This window comes from Lupinus angustifolius, chromosome LG14 (genome assembly GCF_001865875.1).
Source record: "Lupinus angustifolius cultivar Tanjil chromosome LG14, LupAngTanjil_v1.0, whole genome shotgun sequence".
NCBI lineage: Eukaryota > Viridiplantae > Streptophyta > Magnoliopsida > Fabales > Fabaceae > Lupinus > Lupinus angustifolius.
This window is the reverse complement of record NC_032022.1, coordinates 13491300-13511432: the sequence shown is the minus strand read 5'-3', so window position 1 is coordinate 13511432 and position 20133 is coordinate 13491300. Positions and strand designations below refer to the sequence as shown.

Below are 20133 nucleotides of genomic sequence, written 5' to 3'. Positions count from 1 at the left end.
AAACTCCTTTAGTATATTGGACTGTGGAGTTTTCTTGTTCAATTTCCTGCTAGAATATGTAAAACACTATGTAAAGTAGTGATTCTAGAATTTGAATTCCTAACGTTATAAGTGAAGCTGTAAAAAGTTTACCTCGAGTGTTACAGCAACCAACCACGTTAGATACTTAAATATACCATAACTATCCAAAAAGCAATATTTAGATAAAGAAAGTTACGTACAAATGAAACAGAAAATTAAAGAAAATTTGATGAGTGTCCCGGAGTTATGTACAAAAACATGTATTAATATATGGGTAGGTACGTACATATATATGAAATGATAGTAGAGCCTATATATGCATAAATGCATTAATAAAGTGGCATGAAGAAAACAACAATGAGATGAAGGCATAAAAGACAGTAACACACCACAATACAACCTCTTTGAAATTAAATACTAAGATAGCTCATGCATGATAATGGGGTCCTCAAAAAATAACTCAGGCCAATAAGATGAGATTCCACCCCCATAGCTAGAAGTTCTGCTACTAGCATCTCCAGGAACATTACTAGTTGCATTTGGAGGATTAATAGATGATGGTGCAGGAGATGGAATAATCCAAGATGAGTCATGATCAGATATAGTATGATCCCCTTGACTTATGATTGCATAGTTAGTACCTTGGCCCTGCTCATTATTCAAACATGATTGAGAATTGAAAGAGACTTGTGGGTCTAAAAAGTCAGATACCATATTGCTTTGGTGGTAGAGTGGTTGGGAGCTAGAAGCAGCAATAATCCCTTGATGAAATGAGGGTGCAGGATTATCATTACACAGTTGTGGCAACTCCATAACTTGATTCTCTTTCATTGAGTTTAACATAGTAAAAGATGTTTCCATGTTGGTGATGACATTTTGGTCATAGGAATTGGTACTTGAGGAATTTGAAGATTGTAGTAAATAATGAAGGTATTGAAACTTGGCTAGCTGAACTGCTTCTGCTTGTAACCTTAGAGCATGTTCATCTAATGACTGATTATGATCCATGATGTCTGTCATGTTGACCAAAGCTAGCAAATATGGCAAGGTGGAAACAAGGTCATTTCTTGGTTGGTGAGTCATTGGATCAAAACCCATCTGAATTAACTTTTTCCTTAAATGAGTGTTCCAGAAATTCTTGATCTCATTATCGGTTCTACCTGGAAGATTGGTTGCAATTGCTGACCACCTATCAAAAGATGTAAGTAAGTAATTAACATTTAAAAGTAAAGAAATACATACAAAACTGAAATTCCAAGACAATTGTCATGTGTTTTTTGGTGGAGTGGATGGAGAATACATGTTTATGTATAAGGAAGCAATTCAAGTAAAGATTCATAGAGGTTGTTGGTAATGACCATGTATTAAAATTTAGCTAGAAATAGAGTTGGTGAAGAAATAATTAGATACTTTTTGTTATAATATATTTCTTATATATTTCTCCTCTATATCCATTAATTCAACCTCTCCCAAAAAGAAAGGAAGGAGGAAGTCATAACACTTCAAAAGTTCTAATCTTGAAATAATAGTGGAGGTAAGAGTTGAGTTGGTTAAACTTGCAAGTACACTGCAGAAATATCTCAATACTACCCTTTCACCCCAACAAAAGAAGGAAAAAAATAGTGTGGCATGGAAAGTACTTGTTTCCAAGAATGGAATGGAGATGCAGGATTGTTTGCTCCTCATCTTGTGAAAACTTTCCCCTCTTGATATCAGGCCTTAAATAGTTGGTCCACCTAAGCCTGCAACTTTTTCCACACCTGTTAAGACCTACAAAATCCAAGAAGAATAGATGAATAAGTAAACACTGAAATTAAAAGAGTTGTTACAACATAGAACCATGAAATATAACTACAGATTTATTTACAAACCAGCTAGCTTAGGAAGTGCTCTCCAACTTCCATGGCCGTGTTTTTCAATGTGTTGGATTAGCTTTTGATCTTCTTCAGAAGTCCATGGTCCTTTCTTAAGGCCATTCTCATCGCAGCATGGAGACCTTCCCATTGTGGAGTAACTATATCTAAACCTATTTTTCTTAACTCTTTTATCACTAATTCAAACTAGAGCTAGGGCACACTATTTATATATCCAATCTTTTTGCTTGCTTCTTGTTGTTAATCATGTGATTAAAATATCATTTTGCCATCTGTATTAGGCTGATAAAATATTAGGTCACTTTCCATCCGGTTAAAGTATGACCTATAAAATGTCTCATACATTGACAAATATACCCTTCTATGAACACACACAAAAGCACCATTTTACTATTAAGAATTTAAAATACTTGATTATTATTAAAATTTCAATAAGCATAAATAGTAACAAACAAAGGTCAATGGATGATTCAAGAGATAGAGTGTGTCAAACAATGTTCCCACAAAAATGAAATGTTTAGTAGAAATTAACCATGAATGGAGTATCTACAAAGTTAAACTTGAAAAGAAGAGAAGTCTTAAATGTGAGTACCTTAACATGATGCGCTCTATGTGGAGAGTTGATAAATCAGTGAGCCACTTATTTTTCTCTTGCTCAAAGTCTTATAGTGTATGACAAAAAATATATTTGCGGTCTAGCTTAAGACATAATGAACTTAAGGCCACTTCTCAATTCATGATAACATAATGAAGATGGACAAAAACAAGAAGCATATGTGGATATCCTTTTGATTTGATTTGTAACAATTTAGACTTGGTGGTATATTAGAAACAAGATAGTTTTAGAGAATACAAGCTTTCACATGGATGAATTAATTCATTTGAATTTTTTGAGCTTTCTAAAAGCAATATGCATTAACTTTATTTTCTTATATGCAAAATGAAAATATATCGACTTGCTAATTTATGTTAGTTATATGAATACTATATGTAGATGAATACTATACGTAGATGAATACTATACGTAGATGAGAGTATCATTTGTTATCCTAATTTTATTTTATTTTTAATAAATTTTTATTGTCTATAAAAATTTTTTTTTTTTTGCAAATAACAATTCAAACTCTTTCTAAACGAATTTTATGAAATAATTTTTCCGTGGGTTGGATCTAGTAGTTTCACTAGGATCAAAGGTCCTCAATTTTATATGGATAAACATGTTAAAAATAAATCCATTGATTAAATGCCCCACTAGTTTAATTTAGTAATATTTTCTTTAGAAGCCAATATTTTTTCTATCGGGTGGTTAAATAAAGAAGGTAGATAGAAACAACTCAAACAAGGGTTTAGAAAATTATAAATAATTTGTGTATACCTCTCCTCCAGGAAATCACCTTTGGACGTATCACCTTTACATTCATGACTATATTATATGTGGTCCTTATGAACGCAAAATTTTATTCCTTAATATGGAGTGTGAAACCATTTTTCCGTTAGTTAGTAATCTAGTATGACTCTCAGCGACATCTGTTTTCTTTCTATAAAATATAACTGTGTTAAATATTTTATAGTAATTTTTATACTAAATTATTAATTGGATAACCAATCCATGCAAATCCCTTATGAATTTGACATTAATTTACTTTTAATTTATGTTTAACATATATTCTTTCTTGTATTTTCTTATATCTCTAATACATTTATAATAATACTACTTGATAAAAAGGGTTCATATCCAAATTATTTGGAGCCATTATGATGTTGAATACCCGAAAATAACATTTTTGTTTTTGATGGTATTAAGATATATATATATATATCCAAATTATTTGGAGCCATTATGATGTTGAATACCCGAAAATAACATTTTTGTTTTTGATGGTAGTAAGATGTATATATATATATATATATATTATATAGAAAGATGTATGCATGATAGTGTATGAGTTTTATTTACTGTCGTTACATTATCCACCATTGACATTTAATTATTATTGACTTTTTTAAAAAGGTAATATAAACAAATGATAAATAATAAGGTGCATGTGCATAAATATTTATATTGTGAGTACATATATTTTACACTCATATATATATATATATTCTTTTTATACTTCATTAGTTTCATGCACCGGATCTGATATTGAATACATGATAATTTGGACAATAAATGAACCATATACAAGTTTTCTTCCAAGACACAATTGTCGGTCAAATAAATAAAACTGTAGAAAAAATGACACTCATCTAAGAAATCAGGACAATTCGGTAATCATGGGCTAAGAATTCATTTAGTTTCAATTAATGTGGCACTACAGTTTCTTTAGTATGATGTGAGAAATTATTGGGTCAAAAGTTTTGGCAAAGGCTTTGGATTAATGAGTGTGAAACTTACAAATTTGATTACGTAACACGTGGCGAAAGATGGTTGTCGGAGAAACTCCTCCCATGCACGCAAAGAGGGGTTATGATCCTCTCCATAAAAAGCAACATAATTTTTTTTAATGATAAGACATTTTGATCCTTTAAATACAAAGATATGACACTTTTACTCTTAAGTGTAAATGAAAAACCGAGAACTTGTCTTTCCATTACTAGAGAGGATTCTTTTCCCGCAAAGAGGTGGTTGTTTCCTTCTTTCGTGTTTGTTTGCATCAATGTTGTGAAATCCGAGTCGAACGTCAAACCGGAAGAGGTCCCGTATTAGGTTCAACTAGTTTAAAAGGTTAAACTATTCGGTCTGACCGTGTCATTCCGTACATAATTAATAATTTTTATCTATAAATATATAGCTATATATAAATGTAAAACTTTATATGATTAATAATTATGTATAATTATATTGAAATAATACATCTTCATCTTTTTCGGACCATAGTAAAACAAAATATTAAAGTAGTGTTCCGTTTTTTGTTATTTTTAAGTGAGCCGTCCAATTTACTTCCCCGGTTAATCCGGTTTAACCGGGTTTAACACAGTCGGACTAGATTTTCGTTGGTTCAAAGTGGTACAACTCTCATTCGATTAAGACTATAAACCAGAACTATTTTCAAGTCCGGTCAACGGTCAGACAGGTCGGACCATCCGGACCGGTCCGTTTCTAACAACACTAGTTTGCATGGCTGTTTCCTTCTAGCACTTACACACGAACAAAGATTATTATATTTTTAATGATAAAAATGTTATTTCATTATATATAAATAGATAAAAATGTAATTTTTTGATTAATGGTGTGTCTTGGTCAAGTTGGCATATCTAAATATAGACGTATGCTATACAACTTTAACTTAATATCTAAACAGGTAAACGAAAAAATCTATCCAAAGTTGTTGAAAATAAATAAATCATACTAGTGAATGCCTTGAGGTGAAAGAAGTCAGGACAAACCCAAGGTACTGGTAAAGATATAGTTAGCTCATTTGTCTGAAAAGGACATCAAAGATGTGACTCATTTTGACTCTGGAGGGTGGTGCAGTTAGAAATGTGAAAGATAATTTGGTGCAGCAAACACCCAAATCTACACCTATTTCTTTTGGTAACGCTTCAGACTTTATTATTCTTTGCACGGTTTAGAAACCTTAGATGGCGTTTGTTTGTGGTTTGTCCACATGCACCTTGTTGTGTTGCAATTTTTCTTAGTAATGGGATATACTAATTGGATTTTAAACACAATATAAAGTGAAAGTAAAAGCTTATCGCTTAGTACACACCAAGTGTTTTAAAGTTGGCGGAAATGTCCATTTTAGTTGTATAAACGAAGTTTTAAGATGCTTCTAAAATTACACGCATTTGGTTAAATCTCACTTGTTCCCTATTTGTATCTGACTCATTAAAATTTATTAGTTAGGAAAGTTAGGTTGGCTAGGAACCAACTTTTAATTAGCTTATTGGTTAAAGATATTGTGTCATTATGTAAAAAAATGGAGTTTTACTAGAGAGAGGATCAATAGTGATTAGTTTGGTAAGGATAGAAGAAGGGGTCTAACTTCATGGAGGGATATTATGTTCCGGGAGGATTATGAGTAGGAGGTGCACAGCTTAAAATTTCCTTTATAAAATTATATCAGGTAGCTTTGAATAAATATGTTAAAGTAGAAAGAGTCTTTTTCAATGGAAACAAGAGGAAGTTGCAGAACTACATAATTTTTTAGCATCAACCAGGCCTAATCAAGAAGGTGGTCATATACAGATTTGGTCTCATGACAAATTAGACATATATTAAGACATAAACACTTATCAACTGCTGCAGCAAGAGGAATGAAACAATGACAAATTTTTTCAAGAAACTACGGTCAAAGTATAGATCGACAAAGATGAAATGTTTAGCTTGAAGATACTTATGATTGAAATAACTACAAAGTTTAACTTACTAAAAGAGACATTCTAGATTCTAATACTTCAACAAGTTGTGTATTATGTGAATGGTTGAAGGAATCAGTCAATCATATATTTTTCTAGTTCTTGAAGTCCTATAATATTAATATTTTGATTCAACATTTATTCCATCATTCACAAAAATAAATTAAAATCCAATTCCTAAATCATGAAGAAATGCTACAAGTGGCTAAGAAGAAGAAGCAATCATGAATGGTCTCTAATTACTTGTAGTAGTTGTCATGTTAGAAATCATTTGAGAATCACAATTTTGACATAGAGGGAGTGATAAAGTTAATCTATTTAAATTTAAAGAGCTTTTTGAAAGCAAAATGTGATGGGTTTATTTAATGTTAAACCCTTTAGCTTATATCACCTTAAACACTTAGATACTGGTATAAGAATCTTTTTGTTTCATATCTCTATTACAAAAGTGTTGCCTAATATATATGTTGCTTCATAACATAAGCTATATACTTTCAAACCTAAGATTTATTCAATTTAATTACTAATTTAGTGTCAACATCTACATGGAACAGCAAAAGGTTAATGAGAGAGACCATTTTTTCTTCTTTAACGCAATTTTCTTCTAGTTTCTTGTGTATGTGTCATACACCCCGTTGTCTTTTACCCCTTTCCTAATTAATTGCATTTGTTAGTAAACGATTCATACACTCAAAGGCTTTGATCTTTTATGCTCTAATGAGAATTGAAGGGGGCCAATGATGTAAGATCAACTTTATAGTTTTGATATAAATCATGTTTGATTTCAGTGTCAGCTAAACAACTAAATTGCTTGCTGTAATGGGTTTCTAACCAATATATGAATAATAAGTTAAAAACAGACTTCGAGGGCCACCTACTTACTTTCTACTATCACAATTGCTTTGTACATATATGTGTCCATGTCTCCTGTATAGGGCTTTCTCCCTTGGCTTGAAGGACACTCTTCCAAGGCTTGAAGGACACTCTTCCAACACTGAATAATGAATCCAAACTCTATATCTCTTTTAAACTCCTTGGACAATTCTAATGCAAATCCTAATAAAATATTCCACACCATCTTTACAAAAAAAAAATACTCATTTTAGTTCGTAATGTTTTTAGGACCATTTTAAGTTTTTTATTTTTGGAGGGATCAAAATAGTAAGATCGAAAAACATACTGATTGAAATGGGTATTTCTCTAACAAAAATAAATTGTTTAGCACAAACCTCTCTAACAAATATAAAAGCTTAAATTTAAGTGAAGACTCTGGAATGATGATTTCTAACAAGAATCAGAAAAATTAAACTAAATGAAAAATGCTTGATAGACATATCTTGTAATTACATTCCCTCAATGTGAATATGCAGAAAACCAGATAAGATTTATAATAAGAAAATGATATGCAATTACAAATGTAAGGTGATGAATGTGTTTAGAATTAGAATAGCTATAAATTACGCTTCTTAATCTCCTTCTTTATATTGGGTGTTTTATATTTTTCTGATATTTAATACACTACTTCATTTAGTATTTTTTATTTTATAGTAGAAGGATTAGTATGAGTTTTGTAAAAATATATAGCAAAAGTTGAGTTTGCGTTTTCCAGTGCATGTGTTGGTTTACATGTTTGAGTAATGCACAGTTGATGTTGATGACGAATAAAACATAAGTGCTGGCCTTAAAAAATTAAGAGGATGTATTTTGAGGATAACGTGTGTAATGCTTCGTTGATAACGTACTTATTACCAAAACAAAACATATTTGTTTGTGATTCTCCATAAGGGGAAATAACTATACCAGGTTCTTAGGAAATTGAGTCAATCTTGCTCCCTTTTTCAAAATGATTCTAAACTTTTGTTAAGAAATCATCATTTCCAATTTACATATATATTGTGTTGTTAAGAGACTACTCAAATTTTAACTAAGGTGTGTTTGCATGAATGGAACCAAAAAAATGAGTAAGGGGCTTGAAACTTAACATTTATCAATAACTAATTTCTAATGTAAATAATTATCCAAATTTAACGAAAATATAATATATGTGACAATTTGTTTATTCAAGAAATATACAATATATGATGCATTCCATTTTAGCCATTGAAATTGAATGAGTATTTTGGAAGCAATGAAGCATGGAAAATATATCATACAAAAATTGCTCAATGATAACTTTTTTAACTTTAAATGTAAGGGGGGTAATATAAGAATTTAAAATAATGATAAATATATCATATAAATAACATGTAGTTGACACTTATTTTTAGTGGAGGGATATTTGACCCTGATCACTAATGAATAATGTTCCTTTTTAATACTGGATCCTCCAATACTAAAATATATAGAAATAAGATATTTTTAAAATTTTGCATTTTCTTAATTCAAAAATAAATAAAAATATGAATTGTTAAAAATATTTCGATGCCACTTATTAACATCTCTAACCAATACTAGATTCTCTAGTATTGGAGAAGAGTTGTACTCAATCACTCACACTTGGTTTCATTCTAGTGTGGTTGGGTGAGATTCAAGTAAATATATTCCATATGCACATTAACTAAAGAGTTTAATGAGTATACACTGGAATTATAAATTTTTTACAATATCAAAATATATTATTTTTTAATATTTTTACTTAAAAGTCTCAATCACTTTCCTCTAATTGAAATTTTAAACTTAAAAAAATATTATTCATCTAAAGGGGTTAAACACAAAATACTGTTGCATTTTCATTATAGAAGCCTAAGCCCAGTTTTTATGGGTTGGGCTGAAAATACGGGTATTTACTTATAACATAGCCGCAATCATCAAACAAGGGCACACTCACTTCTCGTATTTTCTTTCATTCTTCTTCAAAGTTGAAACAGAGAAAAAGAGAGAGAAGAAAATAGGTATGAGACTTTTAACACACAACATGCTTTCGTCCAACATAAAGGGCGTCACCAACGGTTTCCCCCTCCGCATCGAAGTGGTGAAAGTGGAAGAGAAGACGGTGGAGATAAATGCCGATTTTCTGAAGAATATGTTCCAGAAAATCGATTGGAAAGCTTTAACAGAAGCTTCAAGATCCATGGGATACACGGAGCTACCTGAAGAATCAGAATTTTCATTGCTTGAATCGGATGAGTTTTTGAGTAGATTCCACCATGCGCTATTGGAATTGCACCTTGAAGAAGGTGCTCTTGTTTGTCCTGAATCTGGTAGAAGATTCCCTGTTAGTAAGGGTATTCCTAATATGCTTCTTCATGAGGATGAGGTCTGAATTTTTGTGTTTTGTCACTTTGTATTAGAAGCAATCTAAGCAATTAGATAATCAGTGTTTTTTATTGACTTTATGTTGTACCTATATTATTCGGTGGCGATTTTGAAGATTTTCTATAATTATTTCCATTTATTCTTCATTTCCTTAGTTAGCGTAATGTGTGATGGCTTCATTATTTCCGTAACATTTCTGTTGCTGCAATCAATGTTATATCATTAACTGGACTTGAAAATGGTTCTCTATTGTAATCTTAGGGGTTGAACTGCATCAACAATGCATGTAAAGTTCTTAATAGCTTGGGCAAAGCCATTCATGAATCTGATTTTTTTGGTACTACCAAGCTATCTCTCAAGCTTTGGTAAGGAACTAATCTTGTAGCTGCCTCTAACGAGTGTCATTCTTAGGATTGAACCCTAACATTTTGGTCTCTAGTGAGGCCTTGTTTGAATAAACATTTTCTCTCTTTGATTGAAACCCCATAATCACTTATGTGCTCACAAGTAGATGATTATCAAGCTATGCGCGAGAGGTGCTTATGGATAATTCATTAGCTACATTACAACCAAAAGTAGAGGGACTTGCTTTTAAATCCCATTATAATGAAATGAAGTTAACAAAAAAATGTGGTGACTGAATAAGAATTATAAGTCAAAATCTGGACGTGGCTAAATAAAATTATTTACAGACTTGAATCATAGATAGATTGACTGAAGAGTCAGCCAAAATTTTCTGTAGGTGACATGTGGTATAGTGATGACTTATAAGGATTTGCAGACCCACGTTATGCTTTCACCTTCAAAGAAAGTACCTTATATTAGGTGTTCCTGTATATTCATTTCATGCTACAACTCCATATCAGTACGTACCTGAGAATTTATTTATTGCCTACTCCACTTTGAGAACAATCTTCATGCACTCATAGACAAAGTAACTTATTGAAGCTGAAGGAAGTACCTGAACATGATAAATATAAATATGGAATTTATGGACCTTTTAAATTAATAAAATGTAAACTTTAACAGAATGGAAATAAAAAAGGAAAAAATTGGGAGAATGACTATTAATATTATCATTTGGGGAGGGGATGAAAGCAAACTTCTATTAAAGATCTATATTTAACCTAGAGGAAGATGATCTTAAAGCAGCCTATAGTTTTTGTTATCGTCCTTAATTTATAGATTTCCATCACAAACAGATCAAAAGGATTTGTCTTTGGTATGTATGATAGAAACCATAAAATAAAAGATTCGAGGAAAAGCCTCCAATGATGTCACATACTATCACCACAATGACAATATTACCGGGAATAATCACAATATAAGTAGAGAAGGACCATATAGAAGTGAAAGAAGCTTGTGATCAATCAATGGTACAATGTGCCAAGAAAGTAAGAATTTACATGCCTGTAATAAGCTGGGAATAAGTCCTGTATACAGAGCTGGAATGCCTCCTTGTTCCACTATTTTAACAAAAGTTGCTAAAGTACTTAATTTAGTAGACTGGACTTGCATTTGAAGCTTCCTCCTTAACACTTCAAATGGGTAAGTAGCAGCTTCTGCACATGCACCAGAAATAGCCCCATACAACAATGTCCTTACCGGCCCCAACTCAAGCTGATCGAAGGCGCTCAATTCCGCTCCCTGTCTATTCAAGTTCTGGATTCTCTTTATTCCTTCCGGTGAATGCAGATAAGCTGATTTCAGTATATCATATACACCATAAAAAACTGCACCAGAAGGGGCCATACTTATAATCGATGGTACTAAACCCTTGTAAAGAGAAAAGATTCCTTCAGTTCGAACCATGTATTGGAAAGCACCGATTACACCACCTAAAGCCTCCCCACCTGGTGCCACCAACTTGGTCCGGATCTGAGATACACCACTTAATAAGTATTTCAAAGTGATTACACTGCAAAATATTAAATGTGTCCACTTCTGTTTTTATTTTCTACAAAACCTAATTTCCTATATATGATTCAGGTGTTAACATTTAACACTAATTCAAGAAAACATACATTGACCATCTAACTGTATCTTAAAGCATTTTCCTATGAATTAGACTCAACTCAGGAGCCATTACAGAATTACTTCGAAGGGGATATGCAACTGATTTGGATCTGTTGGGAATGTTTGAAATATGTTATTGTAACACATGGAAAGAAAGAGAAAACGGACAACAAAAACTCTGTTGGGAGCAGAGGCAATGATGAATTGGTTATAACCAATGGACACGTGGCTAACAAGGTGGAGGCTGAAATCATAAGAAGAAGCAGGCGTGTGAAAAGGAAAAACAATAAATGGGATGATTATGTAATGAGTGGGTAGAAAAGAAGTGATATGATTATTCCCTCTGCAAAAGGAATTTATTTTCCTCTATGTACTTGAACCAGCCTTGAATCTCTTATATTCAAGAGCTATATCTAATACATCTTCTTCTTACATCAATTTTGAGTTGCCTTGATAATTACTTGTTACATTTGGTGCTTTCATTGAGCTTCCATGGCTGAGAACACTAGATTAAAGGATTTACAGGCTACGGTGACCTTTCACTCGGATGAGCTTCATCGTCTAACTCAGACGATGGATCTTCGATTCAGGGAACACAATGATCGTATGGATCAGATTCAACTTGCTTTACAGCAAATTTTGCTGAATACTTCTCACCCTAATGGAAGCAATTCGAACTCAGGAACTTCACTTGTTGCTCCAGTGCCTCCTGTCCTTCCAGTCAAGGACATATCGCTTGGTTTTCCTCACTTTAATGGCACAACCCCTGTGTTGGAGTGGATTTTCAAGGCCGAGAAATTCTTTATCTATCACAACACATCTGATGTGTCTCGAGTGGCCATTGCGGGTCTGCACTTTGACAAAGACGTGGCGCCTTGGTTTCAACCATCAATACATGCCAGAGCCTTGGATTGTCCAATGGCGGAGTTGTTCAAATTGACCCAAACAGGTTCTCTTTATGATTACTATCTCAAGTTTATGGCCTTGGCTAATAGACCAGTAAGTTTAAAAGATGAAGCATTACTCAATTGTTTTATGGGGGGTTTACAGAAGGAAGCCATGATGTAGTGGCTATGGCCCCCCTACTTTGTTAAGAGCTGTCGCTTTAGCAAGACTTTATGAGGAGAGATACACATCTGTGCCTAAAGCCTTTAATTCTAATTACACACATAAGTACTCTCCCATTATAACTCACACTTCTCCTAGTTTCGGGTCTTCTAATGTGGGCTCTAAAGTGGTTAGGAATAATGCTTCAGGTTTATTACCTACCCCAGGGGGTCCTCCCTTGAGAAATCCTAATGTTAGGAAAATCAGCCCTGCTGAAATGCAATTAAGAGAGAAAGGCTTGTGTTATTTCTGTGATGACAAATTCACTTTTAATCACAAATGTCCTAATAAGCAATTGTTGTTCTTACAATTGGAGGAAGATCCTGTAGACTCTGTGGTCATGGACTCTGAGATGCCATCAGCTGTTGAAAACATTGACCATACCCTGGTGCAGGATCACTATTTGTCGTTGAATGCATTAAAAGGTGGTATGGGTGTGGGTCCTATTAGATTTTTGGCTCATATTGATAAGTTTCCTATTACTGTTTTAATTGATGGAGGCAATTCAGATAATTTCTTGCAACCAAGAGTGACCAAGTTCCTTAAACTACCTATAGAACCAGTTCCTCTGTTCAAGGTGATGGTGGGGAATGGAAACTATATGAATGCTGAAGGATTGATTCAGCAAACCACAGTGCAAGCTCAAGGGAATTCATTTCACATTCTGTTTTTCTCTTACCAATTTCTGGAGTTGATTTGATCTTAGGTGCTAGTTGGCTCAAGACTATTGGACCTCATATTGCTGATTATGAGGCTTTGCAGTTGAAATTCATGTGGCAAGGCAGGTTCACTTCTCTCAAAGGTGTTCAAGATTTAGCTCCTGCTCAAGCTGAGCTTCATCATATTAGAAGGATGGTACACACTAATTCAATTGCTGAAATTTTCAGTATGCAAGTAGTTGAGGAAGGTTCCACTTCTATTCCATTCAAGCACTTACCTGATGATATGGAACCTGAATTAGCCTTATTGTTGCTTACAGTGAGGTCTTTGCTACACCTAAGTCACTTCCACCATCTAGGATCCATGATCACTCTATTCCATTATTACAAGGCTCTGATCCTGTTAAAGTTAGACCTTATAGATATCCTCACAGTCAAAAGGAGGAAATTGAGAAATTGGTAACTGAAATATTAGCACAAGGTATCATTCAACCAAGTAGGAGCCCCTTCTCTTCTCCTATCATTTTAATAAAGAAAAAGGATGGGTCTTGGAGAGTTTGTACTGATTATAGAGCCCTCAATGCCATTACAGTTAAGGATTCATTTCCCATCCCTACTGTGGATGAATTAATTGATGAACTTCTTGGTGCTTGTTTCTTCTCCAAACTGGATTTAAGATCAGGCTATCATCAGATTTTTTTGAATCCTACAGATCGATGCAAGACAACCTTTAGAACTCATCAAGGCCACTATGAATGGTTGGTCATGCCTTTTGGTTTGACTAATGCCCCTACAACCTTTCAAAGTCTCATGAATGAAATTTTCAAAGGTCTATTGAGAAAATTTGTCCTTGTGTTTTTTGATGATATATTGGTTTATAGTTCTTCTTGGGCAGATCACTTGATTCAATTAGAGTTGGTTTTACAGATACTACAACATCATAAGTTGTTTGTCAAGTTTTCTAAGTGTTCCTTTGGAGTCCAACAGATTCAATATTTGGGCCATACACTTTCGGGTGAAGGGGTTGCTATGGAAACTAGTAAATTGGAAGCTATTCAACAGTGGCCTCAACCAAGCAATCTGAAGCAACTTAGGGTTTTTTTGGGCCTTACTGGTTACTACAAGAGATTTGTTAAGCATTATGCCACAATTGCTGCTCCCTTATCTGATTTACTTAAAAAAGACTCATTCAAATGGTCTCCATCAGCCAATGTTTCATTTTTGCAGTTAAAACAAGCAATGACTACAGCTCCAGTTTTGGTTGCCCCTAATTTTAAGGCCCCTTTCATGTTAGAAACTGATGCATCAACGTCTGGTATTGTTGTAGTTCTTAGTCAAGATCACCATCCTATAGCCTTTTTCTCTAAGAAATTGTCTCTAAGAATGCAAAAGCAATCTGCTTATGCCAGAGAATTTTTTGCAATTACTGAATCTATAGCTAAATTCAGGCATTATCTTTTAGGTCACAAGTTTGTTATTAAAACTGATCAAAAGAGCCTCAAGGAGTTGTTGGAACAGACTTTACAAACACATGAACAACAACAATGGTTGCCTAAATTCTTAGGTTATGATTTCACTATTTAGTACAAACTGGGCAAGGACAACATTGCTGCGGATGCATTATCAAGAAGTCTATTGATAGCTTGATCTCAACCTATTAGTGCTTGGTTAGAAGAGTTGTTTGCTTTGCAACTTAAAGATGTGCACATCAACCAATTACATGCTGCAGTTTCACAGGATGAGAAACAATATGTAGAGTATACACTTTGGCAAGGAGTGTTGTTATACAAAGGAAGACTCATGATTCCTGCTGATCAGGAGTTTAAATCTAAATTGTTGGCAGAATTCCATGGTTCTAAACTTGGAGGTCATGCTCGTATGACTAAAACTGTGGCTGCACTAACTGCTCAGTTCTTTTGGCCAAAGATGCAATAAGAAATCAGAACCTTTGTGAGAGAATGCTCCATTTGTCAACAAGCTAAGGTGGCAAATGTTATGCCAGTTGGGTTGCTTCAATCCTTGCCAATTCCACAACAAATTTGGGAGGATTTTGCCATGGATTTCATTACTAAGATGCCTTCTTTTAATGGCCTTACCACTATCCTAGTAGTGATTGATAGACTCTCTAAGTTTAGTCACTTCATTCCACTCAAACCTAATTTTAATAGTAAATCAGTGGCTGAATCATTCATCAACAATGTGGTTAAACTTTATGGTATTCCAAAATCTATTGTTTCAGACAGGGACATGGTTTTTGTCAGCTCCTTATGGCAACATCTCTTCTCTGCTCAAGGTACTAAGTTGGCTTTGAGTTCCTCCTATCATCCACAGTCTGATGGCCAAACTGAAAATTGGAACATAACATTAGAAATGTATTTAAGATGCTTTGTTTTTGATAATCCTAAATCATGGGTGAAGATGCTTCCATGGGCACAGTTTTGGTATAATACTTCTTATCATCATAGCTTGAAAATGTCTCCTTTCCAGGCTGTTTTTGGAAGATTACCACCAAGGGTGGTCAAGTATGAAGGACATTCAAAAGATCATCCATCAGTTCAAACAATGTTATAAGAGAGAGACCAATTACTGCGACAACTTAAACAAAATTTGTTGCAGTCTCATAACTATATGTAATTGCAGGCAGATAAGAAGAGAAGGGAGTGTGAATTGGAGGTGGGTGACTTAGCCTTAGTCAAACTTCAGCCCTATAGACAACACTCAGTGGCATTAAGGAAGAATCACAAACTCAGTTTGAGATATTTTGGTCCATTTCCAGTGTTGAGAAGAATTGGTGCGATTGCTTATCAGTTACAGCTACCAACATCAGCAAGAATTCATTTTGTGTTTCATATCTTTGTATTGAAATGATTCCAGGGCAGTTCACCTCAACCATATTTTCCATTGCCATTAACCACTATACAAGAAGGTCCTGTGTTGCAGCCACTAAACATCTTCAAGACTCGCATGATAAATCAGAATTCTAGAGAAGTACCCCAAGTCTTAGTTCAATGGGATGCTGCTGATGTCAGGGAAGCCACTTGGACGAGTTTCAAGCTTCTTATCCACATTTCAACCTTGAGGACAAGGTTGATTTCGAAGATCCTCTCTTCTTATCCACATTTCAACATTGTAACACATGGAAAGAAAGAGAAAACGGACAGCAAAAATTCTATTGGGAGCAAAGGCAATGATGAATTGGTTATAACCAATGGACACGTGGCTAACAAGGTGGAGGCTGAAATCATAAGAAGAAGCAGGCGTGTGAAAAGGAAAAACAATAAATGGGATGATTATGTAATGAGTGGGTAGAAAAGGAGTGATATGATTATTCCCTCTGCAAAAGGAATTTTTTTTCCTTATTCCTTCTTTCCCTATTTTTCTGTGTAAAATTCCTCTACGTACTTGAACCAGCCTTGAATCTCTTATATTCAAGAGCTATATCTAATACATCTTCTTCTTATATCAATTTTGAGTTGCCTTGATAATTACTTGTTACAGTTATTGTATGAAGTCTCATATTGCCTAATATTAGAATGGAGTAGAGTATCAATCTTATATATTGGACTCAAGTCCCTTGTTGTAATGTGCACCAAATATAAGCACCACATATAAGCACCAAATAGAAACACCCCTTGGGTAGGTGGGCTCATGGATGCGCTAGGGTTTGTAATCCTTATTCTCTAATAATATCTTATTAGCCACTCAACGCTCCCAGGGACGTAGACACAATTGGCCGAACCTCGTTACCAAATTCTCTTGTTTCTTCTCTTCTATTTATTCTATGCACTTTATTTGATTGCTTGTGGCCAACGCTACGCAACAATCGCTTCCGCTGCACCAACAAGATCCTCTCTTTTACTAAAATGGCTTGACCTTGGCCACGTTAGGAGGTAATATGAGGATCCATATTCATATGAAACATCTTATGCCAATTAAACTCCTCTAAATATTTAACTTTCCCTACATAGTAGGGGAAAGTATTTAGCACAAGTGGGAACAGAGGCAGTAACAAGAAGCAATCATGCCCGACATATGTTAACTTCTTTTTATTATATTAAGATTTGCATTAGCATAGCAGTGAAGTTATTAACAATCATTTTTTCCCATATTCTTCATCTGTGTGTAACTCCATATCCAGATAAATCAGTCTAAATATTCCATTAACAAAAGAAGCTTACTAGTTGAACACATGCAACTAGAAGCTTACTAGTCGCTAATCAGTTCCTGACTTCCTGGTACTACAATGTAGTAAAGCATGAATCGAAGACCTACCAATATCAATGCACAATGGACATGCATGTGTTTATATGGTTTGGTTGTAAATGAGAAATGGAGTACGAAATGGAAATAGTAATTTGCACATACAGTGTCAAGTGGGAAACAAATACTCGTAGCCGTAATCCCAGCAGCAGCACCAGCAATAAACCTCTCAAAATTGGTAGTTTCCTCATTTCCAGAGAATCTGAGAAGCCGCTTTCTGTACGTATCGTATGCATAAAAATTAACAGCCTTGAATGGAGCAGTTCGCAGAATATTTACAAGGTTGCCCTTCCAAAAACCTCTCAATCCTTGAGTAATAGCAATTGTTTTAATAAGCTCCAATATATTCCTCTTCTCACCACGAACTATATATTCCAGCTTTAGTCTTTCAAGTGGGGCAACGCAAGTTCTATTGAAGAACAAAACAAGATAAAAAATGTAAGAGAAATAATATTTATTATGCAAAACCATTTAGAGTGTGTGGTAAAGCTATGAGGTAACTTATAAGCTAATCAGCTAGTATATACGTCCATATTTGAGATAGCTTGTGCTTTATAAGCTAGGGGTTTATTCCATTTTAGAACTATCACTTAGCTTATCAGCTGATCTTACCAAACAATCTTTATTCAACCAATTAGCTTATCATCTCCTAGTTTGCCGCTCCCTAGCTTATAAGCTCCCAACTAGCTTATCAGCTAGTTGTATCAAGCAGAGCCTTATTAACTCCACCGAGAATCAACTAGCTTATTTCACAATAAAACACGCTACATGCTAGTGTTTGGTAAAGATAGCTATTTAACAGCTTATAAGCTAGTTTTGCTAATAACAGTAGCCAACAATTCACAATAATTAACATTAGGGAACCAGTGAAAATGTCCGTGCGATAAAATTGATGCTCCTAATTGTCTATGACTCTATTCACAATTTCACATTCCTAGCTAACTAATGACAATTTTGTAAATTAAAATCATAAAATAAATAATAGTTTTCTGTATAACCAAGGGTATCCTAATCCTATAGGTAAAGAGCTAATTCCTTTTGGTGTGTAGTTGTCATTCCCAATAAGGGTAACTCTTAGGAATTGAACCTTAAATCTTAATACAAATAGCTTTTTTGGTATACCTAAGGGCAAGGTATCCCTTCACTTTATAGTTAAGGAATTGAACCTTAAATCTTAATACAAATAGCTTTTCGGGATGAGCAATTGCCTATGCTAATAAATGTGGCCGAATCTTTGACTTTTGGCCTAATCAGATACATGAGCATCTAGCCGCACGTTTGTAATAAATAATAGTTTAATAGGAAGAATATATATAGACAAATTGAAGTAACAATTCATTACTCATGTAGTGTACCTAGAAACCATGGCAGCTATAGCACCAGCCCATAGATGTTTAGTAATGTTAACGGCATTACCTCCTCGTACACGGTTAACCTTGTGTACCTTTCTCTGTTGTTCAACAACGTATAACTTGTGTCCAGGAACAACAAATTTACCTTCTTCACTTGGCAAGCTAACCGACAAAAACAAACCATTACGAACCCTACGTTGGGGATTCGATTCAGGATAAACTCTTAGCAAACGAACACAGGAATCGGGAACTTGTGGTTCCAGAAATAATCCACTGGTTCCAATTAATGAACCGAAATCGGAACTCAAATTGAAGAAAATAGGAAGAGAGTGTTGTTGATTCTGACAATGGTAGATGTTACCTGACATTTTCAGTGTGAGAGTGAAACGGTGACGTTTTGATTGTATCCGAGACGGAAGTTACCACTTGTTAGTTGCCACTTTTCCTCTCATCATCTTGCAACCTTTCCCAACTTCGAATTTCTCTTTCATGTTTTAGTTTGAATATTGCAATACAGTCCTTTTCCCTCTCTTCTTTCTGTTTTGGCCCAATTACTTACCACAAAAGAAATAAATTTTAACATTATCCATTCATATATCCTCATTTCTAGATATGTTATAAATTTGGGGAGATTAATTTTTTAAAAGAGATACATTTAAGTGATGATATAATGATTCTCTTATATATTTTATTGCTAATTTTTAATATTATTTTGGATTAATATATTATTGAAACAATTATGTATATTTTTTGTATTTTATTGTTAACTAATGATTTTTTATTATAAGCTTTAACTAAATTTAGTTGCACCCCCAAGACTTTGGGTCATGATCTGTCACCTTCTTAATCAATTTATTTTCTCTTTCATTAATGATAAATCAATTTCCTTCCAATCAAATCATTGTATAGATAATAATTGAATATGTGAAGTGATAATCTGTCCAACTTCTTTTAATGTTTCTGCTCTACTTGCCATCTCTTTAAAACTTCAACTATTCAATGTACTTGCTGACGTTGTATTACTCGTTCTACGACAAGGATTACCTGTACCACAATTTTCCTGTCTTTATGTTCCGGATCAATCAAACATCACAAAATAATATTAGAATATTAATTTCTGTTTTTATAATTTTTCTTTTTAAATGAATGAAGCTCTCTAATGGCTTGGTACACCAAATGGGACATGAATAGGAACATGTGATCCCCATCCCTTGTACTACATGTTTATTT

The 20133-nt window shown here is 34.0% G+C and overlaps 3 protein-coding genes across 3 annotated transcripts; 1 reads left to right on the top strand and 2 right to left on the bottom strand.

Annotated features, from left to right (window-relative positions):
- LOC109326211 (transcription factor MYB3-like) lies at positions 266 to 2090 on the bottom strand. The gene is made up of 3 exons (XM_019558909.1): positions 1893 to 2090; positions 1662 to 1791; positions 266 to 1210 (listed from the first exon to the last, which is right to left on the bottom strand). The coding sequence occupies exons 1-3, from the start codon at positions 2023 to 2025 to the stop codon at positions 439 to 441; spliced, it is 1035 nt and encodes a 344-aa protein (XP_019414454.1). The 5' UTR covers positions 2026 to 2090; the 3' UTR covers positions 266 to 438.
- Positions 9055 to 9655, top strand: LOC109326196 (multifunctional methyltransferase subunit TRM112-like protein At1g22270). Its single transcript, XM_019558888.1, has one exon. The coding sequence runs from the start codon at positions 9148 to 9150 to the stop codon at positions 9514 to 9516; it is 369 nt and encodes a 122-aa protein (XP_019414433.1). The 5' UTR covers positions 9055 to 9147; the 3' UTR covers positions 9517 to 9655.
- On the bottom strand, positions 10022 to 19428 carry LOC109326256 (probable mitochondrial adenine nucleotide transporter BTL3). Its single transcript, XM_019558964.1, has 5 exons — positions 18907 to 19428; positions 17657 to 17960; positions 10920 to 11387; positions 10383 to 10470; positions 10022 to 10309 (listed from the first exon to the last, which is right to left on the bottom strand). Exons 1-4 carry the CDS (start codon positions 19269 to 19271, stop codon positions 10402 to 10404), a joined length of 1206 nt encoding a protein of 401 aa, XP_019414509.1. The 5' UTR covers positions 19272 to 19428; the 3' UTR covers positions 10022 to 10309; positions 10383 to 10401.